This window comes from Taudactylus pleione, unplaced genomic scaffold (genome assembly GCF_031769625.1).
Source record: "Taudactylus pleione unplaced genomic scaffold, aTauple2 ptg000652l, whole genome shotgun sequence".
In the NCBI taxonomy this organism is placed as follows: domain Eukaryota; kingdom Metazoa; phylum Chordata; class Amphibia; order Anura; family Myobatrachidae; genus Taudactylus; species Taudactylus pleione.
The window spans coordinates 5,193,059-5,210,274 of record NW_028285054.1 but is presented as its reverse complement, the minus strand read 5'-3'; the positions used below and the strand labels follow the sequence as shown (position 1 = coordinate 5,210,274).

Here is a 17,216-nt window from a genome sequence, read left to right as displayed (position 1 = left end):
GGGTAGTTCTACAGCTCATAGCTAGGGGCAGTACCACAGCTCATAACTAGGGGTAGTACTACAACTCATAGCTTGGTATAGTACCACAACTCATAGCTAGGTGTAGTACCACAACTCATAGCTTGGTGTAGTACCATAACTCATAGCTAGGTGTAGTACTAGGTGTAGTACCACAACTCATAGCTTGGTGTAGTACCATAACTCATAGCTAGGTGTAGTACCACAACTCATAGCTTGGTGTAGTACCATAACTCATAGCTAGGGGTAGTACCATAACTCATAGCTAGGGGTAGTACCACAACTCATAGTTTGGTGTAGTACCATAACTCATAGCTAGGGGTAGTACCACAACTCATAGCTTGGTGTAGTTCCATACTCATAGCTAGGTGTAGTACCACAACTCATAGCTAGGGGTAGTACCAAAACTCATAGCTTGGTGTAGTACCATAACTCATAGCTAGGGGTAGTACCATAACTCATAGCTAGGGGTAGTACCACAACTCATAGTTTGGTGTAGTACCATAACTCATAGCTAGGGGTAGTACCACAACTCATAGCTTGGTGTACTTCCATACTCATAGCTAGGTGTAGTACCAAAACTCATAACTTGGTGTAGTACCATAACTCATAGCTAAGTGTCTTACCACAAATCATAGCTAGGGGTAGTGCCACAACTCATAGCTTGGTGTGGTACCACAACTCATAGCAAGGTGTAGTACTATAACTCATAGCTAGGTGTAGTACCATAACTCATAGCTAGGTGTAGTACCATAACACATAGCTAGGTGTGGTACCTCAACTCATAGCTAGGGGTAGTACCACAACTCATAGCTTGGTATGGTACCACAACTCATAGCAAGGTGTAGTACTATAACTCATAGCTAGGTGTAGTATTATAACTCATAGCTAGGTGTAGTACTATAACTCATAGCTAGGTGTAGTACCATAACTCATAGCTAGGTGTAATACCATAACACATAGCTAGGTGTAGTACCTCAACTCATAGCTAGGGGTAGTAACACAACTCATAGCTAGGTGTAGTACCACAGCTCATAGCTAGGTGTAGTACCACAACTCATAACTAGGTGTTTTAGAAAATCTTGTAGTTGCTTACAGCATGTAAATGCTAAGTGTGATTGTCCTTTGCTGGCATTCTGCAGGTCCCAGCAAGCCCTGTCATGCACAAATTTTTAGGGCTGTCATGGCATGCCGGCACTTGGAGAAGTACATGTGCCAGCATGCCCTTGCAGACAGGGCACCTGTAAAGAAAACAGGTGTTGTACTGCAACTCACAGCTATTGTAGGTGTATTACCGCAACCCGCAGCTGGGTGATGCAGTCAGTATGTTGACATTCATATTATCAAAATTTCAATACTGACAAAATGTTGACATGTTCAAAATGTCAACACATGAAATTATGGCTAGGCTGCAATTAGTGTTAGGTTGCAATTATCTTTAGGTTCAAACATGAGTGTTGACATTCTGACTGTCAAGATTCACAATTGTCAGCATTTTTAACTTGTCAACATTGGGTCATCAGTTGACATTGTGAATGTTGACATGTTAAATGTAGACATTCTGAACATGTCAACATTCTAAATTTCGACATTCAGACCTTGTCAACATAATGAATGTCAAAACTTTGAATGTCTACAGTACATTTCATACCACACACACAGCTAAGTGTAATACAGTACTGCAACTCACAGCTACTGTAGGTATAGCAATGCAACTCACAGCTAGGCGTAGTACTGCAACTCAATGCTAGGTGTAGTACTACAACTCATAACTAGGTGTAGTGATCCAACTCATGGTTAGGTGAAAGTACCACCATTCACAGCTAGGTGTAGTACTACAAAGCACGGCTAGGTGAAAGTACCACCACTCACAGCTTGGTGTAGTATTGTATTGCCGCAACTCATAGCTACTGTAGGTATAGTGCCGCAACTCATAGCTACTGTAGGTGTAGTACCGTAACTCATAGCTACTGTAGGTGTAGTACCGCAAATCATAGCTACTGTAGGTGTAGTACCGCAACTCATAACTACTGTAGGTGTAATACCGCAACTCATAGCTACTGTAGGTGTAGAACCGCAACTCATAGTTACTGTAGGTGTAGTGCCGCAACTCATAGCTACTGTAGGTATAGTACCGCAACTCATAGCTACTGTAGGTGTAGAACCACAACTCATAGCTACTGTAGGTGTAGAACCGCAACTCATAGCTACTGTAGGTGTAGAACTGCAACTCATAGCTACTGTAGGTGTAGTACAGCAAATCATAGCTACTGTAGGTGTAGTGCCGCAACTCATAGCTACTGTAGGTGTAGTACCATAACTCATAGCTACTGTAGGTGTAGTACCGCAACTCATAGCTGCTGTAGGTGTAGTACCGTAACTCATAGCTACTGTAGGTGTAGTAAACCTGCGCAGCTAATGGCACTAACGGCAAGTACACAGAAAAAAAGAGATTTTGTATGGCGGAAGAAGGACTTAGGGCCTGATTCATTATGAATCGCAACTGCGATTACGCACGCAGTCTCACTGCTATAGTATGCTAATCCATTGCGACCGCTATCCCATCGCAGCACAACATAAGGACGCCCACTTTACCTTACACTCATCCGTAATGTTTAACAAGACTGCAAAATCATCGGTACAAGCGATTACCATCGCAGCCTTACGCACACTTACACAAGCTCTGACCTTACTCAGAAATTGCTAACTTCATTGCACACTATGAGGCCTCAGGCTGCGTACGGCATCACAGTGGATAATTTATGCACGCCTCTGCAACGGCGTTCAAACGCACTGGCACGCCTGCATTTCCCCGACCACCTCCCCGTCACCACCAACAAACGGTACTTCCTGTCAATCACTCCGCGATGGGTCTGTGTAGTCACTGCGATCGCAGTCCCGATCGCAGTATCCGGCTTGCGCAATGCGATGCATACACATACGCAGAACGCAACAATCACCCAATTGCGTGGGTATTAGCAACTGCTAATACCAAGCTGAATCAGACCCTTAATACGTTACAACAAAAAGCTAACTAGGTATGGCATATGGGTAGATGTACTAAGCCTTGGAGAGAGATAAAGTGTTGAGAGAAAAAGTACCAAACAGTCAGTTCCTAACTGTCATTTTTCAAACGTAGCCTGTAAACTGATAGGAGCTGATTGATTGGTACTTTATCTCTCTCCACTTCATCTCTTTCCAAGGCTTAGTACATCTCCCCCAAAATATGCAAAAAAATTTACGGGTAGCAAATCTGTAAAATTCAGTCAAATGTAAAAATAAATCCTTCTCTACTTATCTTAGTTTTATAATGTGCTTCATGAAGGATTACCTAGTTTATTCGTTGACAGCAAAACATTTCTTCCAAAACAATTTGTTATTTATTTCGACTTGCTGGTTTATAAATTGTGTCCTTGTAGTTGCTTGCAGCATGTAAATGCTAAACGTGATGGGTCAATTCAGGATACTAAGCAGTTATTCAATGCTCACTTAGCTTGGAGGTCTGACACATAATGTTTAATAGAGACAGCCAAGACAATGTAACAACAAAACCCCCAAACAGACCATGTAATGGACTCTGGTTACTTAATAAGAGAAGCAGTCAGGGCTCGTTCACACATAGGCGCTGGGAAAATGGGGGAAGATGCATTAGTCATTCCATATGCTTTTCATGCGATGACCTTATCCAATACAAATCACAATGTGCTAGTAGCATGTGCTGATTTCTAGTAGTCTTCTACACAATGGTGGGAACTGCACTGTTGACCCTTATTTGTCCAACTTTTAATTAATTTGTACATTTCATGTCTATGTTAAAAACACCAAAAGGCAAAACAATGCGAATAGGAGCCACGTTTTAGTAGATAAGGGTGAATAAATGGGAAATACAGTATCAGGATGGTGCAGTGCTCTAATTAATCTTCAGTGTTGTGTGTACAGTAGGTGTTCATTGGAAAAAAAGATTTTATTTTCTTCTCTATATGGGGCTTATTCATCAAAACATAATTATCACTTTATGAAGTGATAAATACGGTTTTGAACTGGCTGCGAGTTCAAACTAAGGCCCTGATTCAGAGCCGGACGCTCTGACAGAGCGCTCGCTCTGAATCAGGGCCGGTCTTTTTTTTCTTTTAGAACGGCCTCCTGGCCGCTTGCATAGCTGTGGGTGACCACCCACAGCTATAGTGAGCAGCCAGGAAGATGGTAGCGATGGTCAAGACCATCGCGACCATCGGGCTTGCGACGAGACCCTTGTGGTAGGGTCTTGTTGCCGCAAGCCCCAGAGAGATTTTGGCTTTAACAGAGCTGAAATCTCTCCCACTGACATCACTCGTGATGTCAGTGGGGCCGCCCCCAAACGGAGGCGTTCACATGGGAATGCCTCCGTTTGGGCAGCCACTCCTCCAGCCCGCCCACCAAAGGGGGCGAGCTGTCACTCAACATCGACAGCTTGCCCCCTTTGTTGCGAGACCCGGAGTGACGAAGTGCCCGTCGCTATCCGGGTCTCGCGCATGCGCACGACGGAGCCGGCTCCGTTGTGCGCATGCACACTGGCCCACCATCGACCCGGTTGCGAGCGCGCATCGCTTGCGACTGGGTCTGAGTCAGGCCCTAAGTGCCTGATACAGAGGCGCTCGCAAAAAGCAAGCACTCGCTCTGAATCAGGGCGGCCGTTTTTCTTTTTACCCAGCCGCCTGGCTGCTCGCTAAGCTGTGGGTGACCATCCACAGCTTTTGCGAGTGGCCAGGTGATGGTCGCAATAATCGCGACCATCAGGCTTGCGACGAGACCCTTGTGGTAGGGTCTCATCTGCTGCAAGCCCCAGTGAGCTTCCTGCTCAAATAGAGCAGGAAGCTCACTACTGACATCACTTGTGATGTCAGTAGGGCCGCCCACAAACGACAGGCATTCCTACAGGAACGCCTCCGTTTGACCAGCCACCCTCCCACCCCGCCTACAAAATGGGGCGAGCTGTCGATCAACATCAACAGCCACCCCGTTTGTAGCAAGCCACGGAGCGAGTGCCGCACCATCGACCCACTTGAGAGCGCATAGCGCTAGCAAGAAGGTCTGAATGAGGCCCTAAGTTTGGGAGGCATTCATCATACCTCCTGCCCTAAACTATCACTTACGAAAAACTGCTGTTTCTATGATGTCAGTTTATCGGAAGTGAGAGACTTTTCTCCTGCTCCTCCAGTCTTTCTTCAGTTTTCACTTCTTCAAGCTGCGCACGCATGCTTGAAGACAGGCTGCGAAGAGACTGAGCTGCAGCAGGAGCTGCCTGTTCACCAATCCCGCCGTTTTCTGTGTCCAGACCAAACCCTATCCCCCATCCTCCGCAAAGCTGCAGCTGCCGGAGACTGTGCCACCCCCCCTTCCTGCTCAGACCCGCAGACCCGTGTAGGTCCCCCGCTGCTGCTATTGTATCCTCTCCCTTGGCCCCACCTCACAGGAAGACTGGTTTGGAAGCTGGGAGGGAGCTGCTACAGGTGAGAGGACACAGCAGGGAGGGATCTTTTCAGATCCCTCTGCTCCATCGGGTGCTGTACATCATCTCTGGTTGGCGTACAGTATCACTGTTAAGTTCTGAAAAAAACGGGGGACAATCTGTGATATCTCCTTCGTTAAAGGAATGATGAATTACCTTGACACTTGTTTTCTACAAAAGCAGGTGAAAATTAAGATTTCCATCTGCTTTAGTAGAAATTAAGTGATGATGAATAGACACCTATATCTTTTAATACACATGGGTGATATGGTTATTATATGTACATACTAACTCGACGTGAGCGCCAAAGCAATTCATTATTGCTCCGGCGCGGAGACGGCTGATCTGTAAATTAGCTGTCTCCCCAAAGCGGCTTCACTGCTACTTTCGGAGGCTTTTGTAGAAAATAAGTGATAATGAATAGACCCCATAGTTATACCATTTGCATAGGAAATGTAGCACATATCTTAAATTAAAGGGAAATACAGTATGTCTTCTTTCTCTCTCAGGGCCGGATTCAGCTAGGAAAGCAGTTGCTTATACGCACGCAAATGGCCGATTGTTGCGTTCTGCAGTGTGGTTGCACGAACCGGCCACTGGGATTGGGACTGCGATCACAGTGACTGTGCAGACCCATCGCAGAGTGATTGACAGGAAGTGCCGTTTGTGGGTGGTGGTTGTGTAGGTGAAGTGAGCGTCCTTATGTAGTGATGCGGCGGCATTGCGATCGCTAAGGATTGGCAAAAATTGGCATGTGCGAGACCCAGCGTTAGGGGTCTCGTAGCAGACAGGGTGAGCTATCGATGTTGAGTGACAGCTCGCCCCATTTGCTGGGCGGGCTGGGGGCGTGCCCGTTCAAACGGAGGCGTTCCAGTCAGAACACTTGCCGTTTGGGGGCAGCCCAACTGACATAATTGCTGAATGATGTCTGGACGTCCTTTAGAGAGATCCAATTGCGCAGAAGGAGGCAAAGATTTTCTAGGTACACTACATACTGGTGATATTCGCGCCGGTATGTACCCAGTAATGGACTGTATGTACGACATCTCTCTCTCTCATATTCTCTTTGTCCTTTCTGCATTTTTATCCTGATACAACCCACATGCACTTTTTAGTTTATTTTCTTTATTTATTTTTTTACTGGTGTCAGTAATTTAATGTTTTTATGTTTTCATCACCTCTCCAACATTGTAGAATGTTCTATGTGATTATCATTAGGATCAAAACTGTCTATATCAGATCACAGTCTCTTGTTCTTAAGGATTTGTTAGGTACCTGCAATATTCAAATGAAATTTAAGACTGTCCCAACCACATCACTTATCTCGTCTGAGCAAAGTTGAACTGAACCAACAAAGTAAAAAGACAATATTGGGCTGTAATCCAGACCATCCAAATACATATCAGTTTGTTTGTTTTTTAAATAAATTCTTTATTTGACAATTTTTCCAAAATTACAGATACCAGCTTTTAGCAATTGGTGCAACCAGACTAATGAAATTAGTAACATAGTTTACAGCACAATGCTGCTCTTATTTACTAAATCCATTTGTGCTAGTGAAAATTTTTAAGCATCACTAACATTTAACACATTGCTCTGTTTTAAATGACCAACTGAGACAGAAATCAGTGATTTGTCCCAAACTTCTCTTGTTAGGAACCATATAGGGAACTCAATCTAAAAGCTAAACGTCACTGTTTCACTTATTGTCTGCGTTTCCTCCTCACTGTGATTTTTTTACCCAAAGGAACATGCAAAGTCATTCCTCCACCTCTACTCTACTGCATTTCTTTTGGGAGAGGGATCCTCTGCATCCCTCACAGGCACAGGCCGACTTTGCTTCCAGTCCTTGGCAAGTGGTCGTTTTCATTACTGCATTGCAAATTGCAGCGTAATTGTCACATCCCAAACACATTAATCATGCAGCTGCTGATAAATGTGTCTCAAAGTAATTTCAACTTCAGCCTTCTGATCCAAATGTCCATTAAAAGAGGATTGTAATCCCATGAGGTCTGTCACCAATGTTAGATTATGTTATATGAGAAAATCAGAAAACTGTGGGTTTTTTCCTTTGCTATTGTCTTTTTATCCGAAAACATAAAAGTTTGTTATTGTAATCTTATATCTTGTTTCTTTTTCCTGATAGCTCCACCTACTGTTAGGATTAGCCACTCAGGCTTGGCCTGTAATATTGAGGAAGAGAGGTACTCGGAACGGGTGTACACAATACGGGAAGGAGAGACGTTAGAGTTGACCTGTCAAGTAACAGGACATCCAAGGCCACAGGTGAGTTAGAAAAACACTTACAACATTATGTAATATCTGCCACACCATTTTGTAGTACGACTGTTTCAAAATCTAAATATAATTGTTATATAGGTTAAATGAAAAATATAGATAAACACATAGGTGTATATATAGAATAATTTACTTCATATGGAAAGTCTAGATCAGTGCATCAGCTCTCTCAGTATTCAGCATTTTCAGCTCTCTCATTTTCACTTTTCTTCTCTTGCTCTCCTCTCTCCTTTCCTTTTTTCCTTCTCTTCTTTCCTTCCTGTTATTCCCTCCCATACTTTTCTTCTTCTCCCTTATATTCCTTCCCAACCATTCTTCCCTGTTCAATTCATTCCCTCTTTTTTTCTTGCTTCCCTGCCTTTTTCCTTTCTCTTCCTTCTTTACCTTCATCTCTTTTGTCCTTCCCTCCCTCTATGCCATCCTTTTTCTCTTACTTCCTCTCTTCCCTCTATCTCATCTGTCCTTCCTTCCATCCTCTCTTCCGTCTATGTCCTTCTTCCCGTTCTCTCTTCCCTCCATCTCCACTGTTCTTCCCTTCCTCTCTTCCCTCCCTCTCCTCTGCCCGTCTTCCCTTCCTCTCTTCCCTCCCTCTCCTCTGTCCTTCTTCCCTTCCTCTCTTCCCTCCCTCTCCTCTGTCCTTCTTCCCTTCCTCTCTTCCCTCCCTCTCCTCTGTCCTTCTTCCCTTCCTCTCTTCCCTCCCTCTCCTCTGTCCTTCTTCCCTTCCTCTCTTCCCTCCCTCTCCTCTGTCCTTCTTCCCTTCCTTTGTGCCCTTCCCTTCCTCTCTTCCCTCCCTCTTCTCTGTCCTTCTTCCCTTTCTCTCTTCCCTCCCTCTTCTCTGTCCTTATTCCCTTCCTCTCTACACTCCATCTGCTCTGTTGTTCTTCTCTTCCCTCCCTCTCCTCTGTCCTTCATCCCTTCCTTTCTTCCCTCCCTGTACTCTATCCTTCTTCTCTCCCTTTCCTCTGTTCTTCTTCCCTTCCTCTCTTCTCTCCCTATCCTCTGTTCTTCTTCCCTTCCTCTCTTCCCTCCCTTTCCTCTGTTCTTCTTCCCTTCCTCTCTTCCCTCCCTTTCCTCTGTTCTTCTTCCCTTCCTCTCTTCCCTCCCTTTCCTCTGTTCTTCTTCCCTTCCTCTCTTCCCTCCATCTATACTGTTATTCTCTTCCTCTCTTCCCTCCCTCTCCTCTGTCCTTCCCTTCCTCTCTTCCCTCCCTCTCATCTGCCCGTCTTCCCTTCCTCTCTTCCCTCCCTCTCCTCTGCCCATCTTCCCTTCCTCTCTTCCCTCCCTCTCCTGTCCTTCTTCCCTTCCTCTAAACCCTTCCCTTCCTCTTTTCCCTCCCTCTCTTCGCTCCCTCTTCTCTGTCCTTCTTCCCTTTCTCTCCTCTATACCCTTCCCTTCCTCTCTTCCCTCCCTCTTCTCTGTCCTTCTTCTATTCCCTCCCTTTCCTCTATCCTTCTTCCCTCCCTCTCCTCTGTTCTTATCTCCTTCATCTCTTCCCTCCCTTACCTCTGTCCTTCTTCCCTTCCCTCCCTCTCCTCTGTCCTTCTTCCCTCCTTATCCTCTGTCCTTCTTCCCTTCTTCTCTTCCCTCCCTCTCCCATCCTTTTTCTCTCCCTCTCTTCCCTCCCTCTCCTGTCCTTCTTCCCTTCCTCTCTTCTCTCTCTCCTCTTTCCTTCTTCTCTTCCTCTCTTCCTTTCCTCAATTCCCTCTTCTTGCTGTGTCCTTCTTTCCCTTTGATATTTTACTACCCACCCTTGTTTTCTTCTCTCTCATACCTCCTTCCCTCTCTTCTAACATGAATCATTAGCAAACTACTATTACACAAAAATTTATGAGAAACAAAAGAAAATAAGTTGCATCATTTACAGATCTTATGACTTCACCTTATCTAAAGCTTTATTTTTTTCTTTCATTTTAAAGTTCCCTACGAATTGATTTTTGGTTGATAATGTCCACAAGCTGAGACCATCTAAACATGAAGCATTTATCCTTCCCATTGTGCCTGTCTGCAGTGTACTCTGTTATGCTTATAGAAGATTGTTTCAAGATAGGGTTGGGCATAGTATTGCTCTGTTGTAATTATGTCTGCAGTCCTGTAATGTGTCATGTACTCTAGAAAACAAATATCTTTCGCTTTTGCCAACTGCGTCCTGTTACTGGCTTTTTGCCGTTCTCTCTGGCTTTCTGTGCTATGAATGTTAAATAGAAAACAGCCACATAGTGTGCAAATGACAGGAAATGCTGCGTGGTCTATTGCAGCAAATGTATATGCTTATCTGGAAATAAAGTAGCTTATGTAACATATGTAATATAAAGCTCTATAGAAATCTGACATGAGAAGGGCTGAGCTGTCACACGGTATAATTACAGACCCTTTTATTTGCCAAAATACTGTACTTTGGCAAAACCAATTTGGAAATAATTTGGGTATACTAATGATGAGCGCCCACCATACATCGGTTCAGGTAGTTATGTGGTTCTGTTTCGTGCCAATGTACTGATATAAATGAAATGATAATAAGAATTCGCACTTAGAGCCTGATTCAGACCCGCTCGCGAGCGCTGAGCGCTCGCAAGCAGGTCGATGGTTCCCTAGTGAGCATGCGCACGACGGAGGGAGCTCCGTCGTGCGCATGTGCGAGACCAGCATAGCGACGGCCAGCCATCGCTATGGATCTCGCACCAAACGGGGCGTGCTGTCGATGGTGAGTGACAGCACGCCCACTTTGGTGGGCGTGCCGGGGGCGTTGCTGCCCAGACGGAGGCGTTCTCATGGGAACGCCTACCGTCTGGGTCCGGCCCCACTGACATCACTAGTGATGTCAGTGGGAGTGCTTTTGGCTCTGATAGAGCCAAAAGCACTCCTGGGCTTGCAGCAGCGAAACCATACCGCAGGGTCTCGTCGCAAGCCCGATGGTCGCGATGGTCTTGACCAACGCGACCATCTTTTTGGCCGCTCGCATAAGCTGTGGGTGGTCACCCACAGCTATGCGAGCGGCCAGGAGCCCGCTCCAATTTTAGGTAGGAGGGCCCTGATTCAGAGCGAGCGCTCTTATCAGAGCGTCCGGCTCTGAATCAGGCCCTTAAACCATTTTGTCTATAAAATAAAGTGAGTATTTATTTAGCTTGCAAATAAAATAAAACCTGTGTTGGCTGCCCAGTCCCAAACTATAGTAATACCAAACATCTAATGCTGCTTTTGTTTAGACAATGGTGTATGTTGCATTACAGTACATCAGGAAGGGATTTTTAAATGAAGGTGTATCGGCTTCTGGGAATTGCCATTTCTGATGTTGAAAAGCAGTCAGGTTGGCATTCGCGTCATTGCAGCCCCCCCCCCCACCCTCCCCGCTATGCAATGCCGTGATTACCAGCATTGTGAAGCAGGTAGCAGAGCCATGATGACATGATGCAACGCAAATTGCGTCACTAGCCACCAGTGCCATCAGCAGCGACCTGGTGGCCCCAGCTCCCAGGAGACCTGTCCACCTTTTCGTGTTGCCAGGAGTGCCACCCATTTTATATCTATCTATATATATATATATATATATATTAAATAAAATATAAAAATCTGCCAACTTTGTACTAACTAATTCATTGAAATGAAAGCCAAATTCATATAACTTTCTATCAATATAAAAGGGCGCTGATTCTGAGTTGGCCACATCCGCAGTCGTTTTTCCGCCTGACCGTGGCTGCCTGCTTACTAAATTTTGGCAATGAGAGAATCTGCCCATATACACTAAACATCCATGCTCCTGCATGTGGTAGCCTGTCCCATCCACCGTTCTTATGTCCGCAGCCAGCATCATTAGTATCAGAACTTACTCCTGGGGACACTTTGAGTCCCCAAAAATCTGGAGATGGCGTTATTCTGTCAGCTTGGGAAATCAGACCATTTTGCATCCCCCATAGAAACATATAGGGGCCGCAGCTGCGATTGTGAATGGAGGGACCAGTAGATATCGGATATATAGTTATACATTTCCAGTGATAAATAGCAGAGTTGTATTGGGGAAACTGTTTCATGTGGGAGCCTCACTCATAATAAGAGGCCTGAAGAAAAATGATCCTTCCTACCGGAACAGGAGATGACATCAAGAGTATGGAATGGAATTCGATCTATCCTCAAAAGCAATTGCACTCCCATCTATCAGTCACCATGATTATTGGTCTGAATCACTGTGTAAGCTTCTACAGGAAATCAGTGTCACTGTGTAAGCTTCTACAGGAAATCAGTGTCACTGTGTGCTTCTACAGGAAGTCAGTGTCACTGTGTGCTTCTACAGGAAATCAGTGTCACTGTGTAAGCTTCTACAGGAAGTCAGTGTCACTGTGTATGCTTCTACAGGAAGTCAGTGTCACTGTGTGCTTCTACAGGAAGTCAGTGTCACTGTGTAAGCTTCTACAGGAAATCAGTGTCACTGTGTAAGCTTCTACAGGAAATCAGTGTCACTGTGTAAGCTTCTACAGGAAGTCAGTGTCACTGTGTGCTTCTACAGGAAATCAGTGTCACTGTGTGCTTCTACAGGAAGTCAGTGTCACTGTGTATGCTTCTACAGGAAGTCAGTGTCACTGTGTATGCTTCGACAGGAAGTCAGTGTCACTGTGTATGCTTCTACAGGATGTCAGTGTCACTGTGTATGCTTCTACAGGAAGTCAGTGTCACTGTGTATGCTTCTACAGGAAATCAGTGTCACTGTGTAAGCTTCTACAGGAAGTCAGTGTCACTGTGTGCTTCTACATGAAATCAGTGTCACTGTGTGCTTCTACAGGAAGTCAGTGTCACTGTGTATGCTTCTACAGGAAGTCAGTGTCACTGTGTATGCTTCGACAGGAAGTCAGTGTCACTGTGTATGCTTCTACAGGATGTCAGTGTCACTGTGTATGCTTCTACAGGAAGTCAGTGTCACTGTGTATGCTTCTACAGGAAGTCAGTGTCACTGTGTGTCCTTCTACAAGAAGTCAGTGTCACTGTGTATACTTCTACAGGAAGTCAGTGTCACTGTATGCTTCGACAGGAAGTCAGTGTCACTGTGTATGCTTCTACAGGATGTCAGTGTCACTGTATGCTTCTACAGGAAGTCAGTGTCACTGTGTCCTTCTACAGGAAGTCAGTGTCACTGTATGCTTCTACAGGAAGTCAGTGTCACTGTATATGCTTCTACAGGAAGTCAGTGTCACTGTGTGTGCTTCTACAGGAAGTCAGTGTCACTGTGTATACTTCTACAGGAAGTCAGTGTCACTGTGTGCTTCTACAGGAAGTCAGTGTCACTGTGTAAGCTTCTACAGGAAATCAGTGTCACTGTGTAAGCTTCTTTAGGAAATCAGTGTCACTGTGTAAGCTTCTACAGGAAGTCAGTGTCACTGTGTATGCTTCTACAGGAAGTCAGTGTCACTGTGTATGCTTCTACAGGATGTCAGTGTCACTGTGTATGCTTCTACAGGAAGTCAGTGTCACTGTGTGTCCTTCTACAGGAAGTCAGTGTCACTGTGTATACTTCTACAGGAAGTCAGTGTCACTGTATGCTTCGACAGGAAGTCAGTGTCACTGTGTATGCTTCTACAGGATGTCAGTGTCACTGTATGCTTCTACAGGAAGTCAGTGTCACTGTGTGCTTCTATAGGAAGTCAGTGTCACTGTATGCTTCTACAGGAAGTCAGTGTCACTGTGTGTGCTTCTACAGGAAGTCAGTGTCACTGTGTATACTTCTACAGGAAGTCAGTGTCACTGTGTGCTTCTACAGGAAGTCAGTGTCACTGTGTAAGCTTCTACAGGAAATCAGTGTCACTGTGTAAGCTTCTACAGGAAATCAGTGTCACTGTGTAAGCTTCTACAGGAAGTCAGTGTCACTGTGTGCTTCTACAGGAAATCAGTGTCACTGTGTGCTTCTACAGGAAATCAGTGTCACTGTGTATGCTTCTACAGGAAGTCAGTGTCACTGTGTATGCTTCTACAGGAAATCAGTGTCACTGTGTAAGCTTCTACAGGAAGTCAGTGTCACTGTGTATGCTTCGACAGGAAGTCAGTGTCACTGTGTATGCTTCTACAGGATGTCAGTGTTACTGTGTATGCTTCTACAGGAAGTCAGTGTCACTGTGTATGCTTCTACAGGAAGTCAGTGTCACTGTGTGTCCTTCTACAGGAAGTCAGTGTCACTGTGTATACTTCTACAGGAAGTCAGTGTCACTGTATGCTTCGACAGGAAGTCAGTGTCACTGTGTATGCTTCTACAGGATGTCAGTGTCACTGTATGCTTCTACAGGAAGTCAGTGTCACTGTGTGCTTCTACAGGAAGTCAGTGTCACTGTATGCTTCTACAGGAAGTCAGTGTCACTGTGTATGCTTCTACAGGAAGTCAGTGTCACTGTATGCTTCTACAGGAAGTCAGTGTCACGGTGCATGCTTCTATAGGAAAACAGTGTCACTATGCATGCTTCTATAAGAAGTCAGTGTCCCTGTGTATGATTCTACAGAAAGTCAGTGTCAGCGTCTATACTTCTACAGGAAGTCAGTGTCACGGTGCATGCTTCTTTAGGAAGTCAGTGTAACTGTATTCTTTTACAGAATGTCAGTGTCACTGTGTGTGCTTCTACAAGAAGTCAGTGTAACTGTGTGCTGCGGCACCCTGGGGTGCCTCAGGACACTTGCAGGTGTGCTTCAGGTTGGTGGTCCAGTACCAAATCAAATTCTTTATGATCAATGTAATGTTAATATGTGCACAAACAGAAACATAAATCTGTCCACCACTATATAACCAAACCTAAGGATGACAGGTAAGCACAATTTGCTTCACTGTACTACTTCAATAAAAAATTTTCTGAACTTCTCAATAACAAACTTTTGGCTTAGGAGGCCTAATGGGGTGCACTGTACCCGGCTTAACAGATCGGATGGGAGACACCCAGCCAGGCTCATTTGTATTACATTAAAAAAAACTTGTATTGTATATTATTATTTATTAAATACAGAGAAAGAGTCTCCTTGCTTCCATTTTAGAAAATTCCAGCCTACTCTGCACGAGGCCCAGTCCCCTAGGGTGGGAGAGGGAGCAAAAAAAAAAATCACATCTACAGTATAGAGTACTGGCCCAATGCTGACTAGCACTTGGCCCTTCCTTATACCCCTTGAAGTTGGGTGCCAGTACCATGAGCAGTGCAAGCTTATGTGGCACAAGGGTGCAAGTGCATACCTAACACTCGCAGTGCCAATAGTGTATAGTACAAATTTTACCATTGTTGTCAGCACTGTAACAAGCTGGCCGAGCGCCTTTGGCCAGCCCCACCCCCTGAGAACATGACATCGCACAGAGGGGAATGGGGCCACCAGCACCGGGAAGTGCTGCACTGCTTGGAGAACCCAGAGGATGCTCCAAGCGGCTGCACTGGCTGCAAGATGCCTGCCTGGAGCATCCAAAGAATGATTTGGGCAGCACTGCAGAAGCCATACAGGCGGCAGGGGGCCGTCTCAGACACACTGCTAGCCAGTAGCAAGGGCTGTGGGGCATCGACTGTGTCGACCACAGGGCCCTCTGGCACATGTCGCAAACCCTTACAGATGTGTCCACATACATCAACCCTCCATGCAAGTCGTATTGCACATAACGCGCGAGGGTCGCGTAACTCTGTAGCTCCGAGCGACTTTTAGCGCGGCTAATAAAGAATAATTATTGACCTCTGATTTTGATTATTGTCGGCAGTAGCTGAACCTGCTACCCTGCTACCCTCTCTCTATCTCTGGGCTCTCCGCATGGGGTTTCTATCTTTCCCATCCTAGCAGCTGTGACTGATGGGCTACGTAGTTTCCCCAGCTGCCAATCACTGGGCCATTTCCCAGGTCCATAGACATTAACAAGCATCTCCTGGTGCGGAGGGCAGCGAGGGCTACATTTTATTTTATTTTGGAAGACCGTAAAACAACAAAAAGCAATTACAGTTTTCCCAAGATCTGCAAAAATATTTGCTGAGCATGAAAATGTTTATCTGAAGTATGCAGAACAGCAACGAATATTTCCATGCACAGCTCTAATGACACGATGCAGCACAGAAGCACAGATCACACCTTATCGTGAGTTACAGACTCTCCTGCGTTTAATCGCTCTCTTTCTGAACATATTCACAGCAACTAAAAAAATAAAAATAAAAAATCATTTGAATTTATACAGCATATATTCACTAATGGCTTTACAAGGGCTGTACGCCATGTCACAATATTTCTACAAAGTCTAGGAAAGCCTTGCTTCACGCTTCAAGAGGCTGTGTCTTTACCGTTAAACTATATTTAAAATGCCTAAGTATTAATTATTTTTTTTTTTATAGAAAGACATTCAGTTAAAAAGTCTCTTGGTTTTATGGCCAGTCATTTTGCACACAGCATGTAATTTTCTTTTCTTAAAAAATGGAAACCAAGAATATGTTTCTACATATGGTTGATATGAGACTTCAAGTTTTTCTTTCTAAATGTAAATAGTTGCAAAGAATATTTATGCACATTATTACAATATTAGTAATAACTTCCAAACACCATTGCATTTGTAATACCTCTCTTCTAGCATTAAAGGGGATTTTTAATAGAGATGTGCGGGTTCAGTTTTACTCGGATTTACTCGTTTTTTTTCGCCAAAATGATCGCACTTTTGGATTAGATCAGATTTATTTTATTGGCTATCCAAAACACGTGATAGCCGGTAGCCAATAAAATGCCATTTTTGAGATCCGAGTAAAACCGAACCCGCACGCACATCTCTAATTTTTAAAGGACAGTTCTGCAGCTTGTGACCGTGCTGTTTGTAGTATGGAAGATGAGGTCCCAGTGGACATCAGTTTATGGCATTTTAGTATGTTGCTGCTTTATTCTTTACAATTTCTACCCCTCAAAAATGTGAAATGATTCTTTAAAATTTAGCTGTTACAAGAATCTGAAAAGCCTTACACCCATTAAACATGTTCTGCAGTACCTGAGTACACCAGCAGGAGGCAAGTGCTATACATATAAGTTAGACGTCATTTATAGAGAGACATGCAAAAGTCTCACAAAAGACAATATAAAGATTACTTTTGTGCTCATTCATTGCTTATGTCATCACGTGTACAGTACATGCACGGATTTGCATTATGTATGACTCATTTTTGCACAGCCTAATGGGAAAATTAAATTTACAAATACAAAGTGCTGATTTGAAGGTGTTACAACTGCTTTTCTTTCTCGGTGTAGACACACAGGGGTAAATTTACTAACAATCAAGATAGGTCGAGATGACCATCTCGGGTGATTTAGTGATTTTTTCTCTGCTTGCAAATTTACTAAAGGCAAAGTCGGGTGAGTTCGAGAGAGATTTCTCTCATCTCCCTCGTCAAACTTGGGTGAGATAGCAATGTCGAATCAAATCACCATCGGGCCAAATCGGAAGTACTTT

The 17,216-nt window shown here is 44.5% G+C and overlaps 1 protein-coding gene across 3 annotated transcripts in view; it reads left to right on the top strand.

The window, feature by feature from the left end:
* Positions 1-17,216, top strand: part of MDGA2 (MAM domain containing glycosylphosphatidylinositol anchor 2) — a 918,945-nt gene that overhangs the window by 394,838 nt on the left and 506,891 nt on the right. For all 3 annotated transcript variants that reach the window (XM_088455291.1, XM_088455288.1, XM_088455287.1), the window contains exon 2: positions 7,653-7,792. In XM_088455291.1, coding sequence (XP_088311417.1) covers positions 7,653-7,792 — 140 coding nt within the window. The remainder of the gene's footprint in view (positions 1-7,652; positions 7,793-17,216) is intronic.